General features: G+C 57.9%; 1 protein-coding gene across 1 annotated transcript; it reads right to left on the bottom strand.

The window, feature by feature from the left end:
- Nucleotides 1-1,900: 1,900 nt before the first annotated feature.
- Nucleotides 1,901-3,121, bottom strand: TACSTD2 (tumor associated calcium signal transducer 2). Its single transcript, XM_039238001.1, has one exon. The coding sequence runs from the start codon at nt 3,055-3,057 to the stop codon at nt 1,990-1,992; it is 1,068 nt and encodes a 355-aa protein (XP_039093932.1). The 5' UTR covers nt 3,058-3,121; the 3' UTR covers nt 1,901-1,989.
- Nucleotides 3,122-3,717: the final 596 nt, after the last annotated feature.

The following is a 3,717-nucleotide window of genomic DNA, read 5'->3' as shown; positions in this document are numbered from 1 at the left end:
GTGCTTACAGACTTAGGGATCCGCCAGCCACAGCCCCAAGCTGGGAAGGACGCAGCTGAAAGATACCTCCCTCGATTCTTACCGGTGTTTCTACCTTTGTGGGGTAGGCCTAAACCACAGAGCAGGCGTGAGAGGAGGCACCAGAGATGGGTTCCAGGGGAAGAAACTGAGGTCCTGGGTTTACCTATTTGCTGTCAGGTGTAGCAACCACTCCCTCCCTTGTGCACACCCACGGTTGCTCCAATTTCCCAGTAAATGCCCTAACTTGTTTACCTCTAAGCTACCCGACAGTGGCCTTCTAACACACTCCACGTCACATAAATGAATGCAAAGGAGCGAAAAACAGGAAATAAGCATGAAGGAGGCAGGCTGCCAGTTTTTACAGCTAATAGGAAGCAGAAGTTTTTAAAAGTGTGTTACTGATGAAATTTTAGGAAAACAACCTGGGTGTGTGCCACCCCCGCACTTCCCCAGCCAGAGAGAGCGGAGGGCCCACTACAGACTACCTGTAACTACATGGAAGCGTCCTTTAACCCGTCTGGGAGCCACACTACTTGGCAATGAAGTAAACTGCCAGGGGCTAAATGGACATAATACCACTACTTCGAAGCAGGGCTGGCATTCAAAGGCACTACTTGCATTTCTTTCTCCACTGGAGACTCTTTAGAGAACCTAAAGCTGGTTCCCTTTCCCTACAACAGCAGCTAGTTTCAGCCTCCTCCTTCAGACCCACCCTCATGCAGTCTGAGGGAGGCTTCCGAACAATCTCACTTAGAAAAGCCAGTATTTATACCAGCCTGTTCATGCCTATGAGGAAACACCAGAGCAGTAAAATGAAATGCCCGCTCCTGAAAAAAAAGAAAGACAGACAGACAGAAAGAAGAGAAGAGAAGAGAAGAGAAGAGAAAAGAAAAGAAAAGAAAAGAAAAGAAAAGAAAAGAAAAGAAAAGAAAAGAAAAGGGGGCGCCTGGGTGGCTTAGTCGGTTAAGCGTCCGACTTTCGCTTAGGTCATGATCTCGCGGTTCATGGGTTCGAGCCCCGCGTCGGGCTCTGTGCTGACTGCCAGCTCAGAGCCTGGAGCCTGTTTCAGATTCTCTGTCTCTCTCTCTCTGCCCCTCCCCTGCTCACGCTCTCTCTCTCTCTCTCCTAGAAATAAATAAAAAATATTTAAAAAAAGAAAAGAAAAGAGTTAGAATTTGAAATAAGAAATCAGAGCCCAGGGAAATGAGGGGACCTGAAAATGATATAAATCTGGAGCGAGTTTCCACAAACTCCATCTTTTGGTTTCTGCCTTTTCCATATTTTATTACATTCGTGTTTAAAAAAAAAAAATCACATCCGCTTATCAACGACAAAATATGTACAAACATTTTACAAAAGAAACATTACTAATATCAGCTCTGATCGGGGCGCGCTGAAGAACAGACGCGGAGTTTCGAGGGCAGAGCCCGCCCCCAAACAAAGACATCTCAAATGTGTTCAGGCAGCTGAGACCGGCTTCCTTCCCGGTGACAAGCACACGTGGTCGCTAACACAGACGACAGCAAATGAGGACGCTGTACCGGCCCAGTGGGCGAACTCCTTTTCTCACCAGTAAGGCCACGACACAAGTGGAGCTAATCAAATAACTTAACCCAGGACAGTAAAAGCGCCGTTCCCCCCACCGAAGCGCATTTAAGCCTTCACCGTCGATTGCAAACGACGCTGGATGGTAACAGAGACACGTGGTTCCTAGAACCCTGCGCCAAACTTCCCGTCCCTCTCCGAGCCAGGTTTCTTGTTGGACTGAACGGGGTGGAAGTTTGGAAATGCTTCGTCTGAAGGCAGAAGTCAGAAAGAGGTGAGTCCAGAATCTGTTAAACTCGATGGGGTGGGAAGAGGCAGGAATTGGAAAAGACCAATGTCTCCTTTGGGCCGCGAGTCGAGAAGCACGGCTCACTTCGGTCTGGGTACCCTGCCCTCCCACCCCCACCCCTGCCCCGCCGGTACCTACAAGCTCGGTTCCTTTCTCAAGTCCCCCAGTTCCTTGACCTCCACCTTCCTGTACTTCCCCGACCTCCTCCGGTTGGTGATCACCAGGACAGCCACGCCGGCGACGAGGGCCACCACGACCACCACGATGACGGCGACGAGGCCGGCCGTGAGGCGCTTCATGGAGAACTCGGGGGGCTTCTCGTCCAGGTAGTAGATGAGCGTCCGCTCCACCAGGAGGGGCTCGCCGCGCACGCGCACGTCGAGGCCGCCGCGGCCCGGGAACAGCGACTCGCCCTTGACGTCCCTCTCGAAGTAGTAGGCGGCGTCGGCGATGTCCACGTCTCCGGGGGCCTTCTCGGACGCGTTCTGCCGCAGCTCGATCTGGATGGTGGGCCGCTCGTAGTGCACGGCTGCCACGAACCTGGGGTGTAGCCGGTAGCGCTCGCGGAAGAGCCGCCGCAGCTCGGCGTCCAGGTCCGAGTGGTTGAAGGCGCGGGCGGCCGGGCGGTGGCGCAAGTCGATGAGGATGTGGTGGGTGCGCACGAGCTCGTCGCAGCGCAGGCTCTGGTCGCCCTTGTCGGTGCGGCGCATGCCCACCGAGTTCACGCACCAGCACACCGACGTCTGGTTGCACTGGCGGGCCTTGAAGCGGCCCTCGTGGTCGCAGTCGGGGTCGTACAGGCCGTCGTTGTCCACGAGCGCGTGCTCGCTGGGCCGCACGAGCGCGCGGCCGCTCTTGGGGGCGCTCATGCGCGCCTTGAGCAGCAGGCACTTGGAGGTCAGCGTGGAGCAGTCCACCGGGAAGCCGGAGCCCAGCGCGCGGCACTGGCAGCGGCCGCCGGGGCCGTCCGCGCGGCACAGGGTCATCTTGTTGGTGGGGCACGTGCAGTTGTCCTGCGCGGCCGCAGGGCCGGTCGCCGCCGCCAGGAGCAGCAGCAGCAGCAGCGGCAGCTGGGGCGACGGCGGCGCGGGGCCCGGCTCCCGGGCCATGGTGGGGACGCGGCGCGCGGACGGGACGCGGGCGGACCAGGCGCTGGGGACTCTGCGAAGCTCCGGCTCCGCGCGGGGACAGTCTCCGGGCATCTGCCGCGGGCCGCTCCCTCCCGCTCTTATACTCCGCCCGACCTGCCCGGCTGGTTCGGCCGACTCACCCTCTGGTATTTGGGTGACACATCCCGCCCCCCGTCACCGTCCCACGGAAGGCACAGCCCGCCCTGCGCCGCCCGCGATAGGATCAGGGGAGCGGTGGCTGCTCCCGCCTCCTCCGGACCGAAAGCCCGGGAGAAGAAAACCGATACTCACCTGCGGGCTGCGGGGGCCCCGCCCCCGGCCCGCCCGGTCCCCTCTGGGGAGGGGCCGCGGTCCGCGCCGACCTCCGAGGGCGTCCTGGCTGCCCTCCTGGACGCGAATTCCTAGGAATTTCATTGAAAAGTAGGGCGCGCCAGATCGTCTCGCTTTCGCCCCCTACCCGCTTCCCCTTCTCGCTCCGTTTCCCACCCCCATCGCTACCCTACAGCCAGGCCTTGCAGTAGCAGTCGCTGCATAGTTCACAGCTCTCACGCATTATCTCATCCTCTCCTCGGCCCTGACGGGTATTATACACAGTGTTTCAGAGCCATTTCTTAAGCGATGCAATTGAGGCCGCGACGTAAAGTCACTCAGCCGTCAATATCCCCAGATTCTTCCTTCGGAGGGGTCTGTGGTTATTCTGCCTGGCAGTTATGATACCTTACATCAGTGTGT

This window comes from Hyaena hyaena, unplaced genomic scaffold (genome assembly GCF_003009895.1).
Source record: "Hyaena hyaena isolate Hyena2069 unplaced genomic scaffold, ASM300989v1 scaffold_5, whole genome shotgun sequence".
NCBI classification, from domain to species: domain Eukaryota; kingdom Metazoa; phylum Chordata; class Mammalia; order Carnivora; family Hyaenidae; genus Hyaena; species Hyaena hyaena.
Note: the sequence above shows the minus strand (reverse complement) of the source record. Positions and strands in the feature narration are given on the sequence as shown.

Bases quoted from the DNA above. Each gene is read 5' to 3' on its own strand.
- TACSTD2 (XM_039238001.1), bottom strand. From the start codon at position 3,057: ATGCCCGGAGACTGTCCCCGCGCGGAGCCGGAGCTTCGCAGAGTCCCC.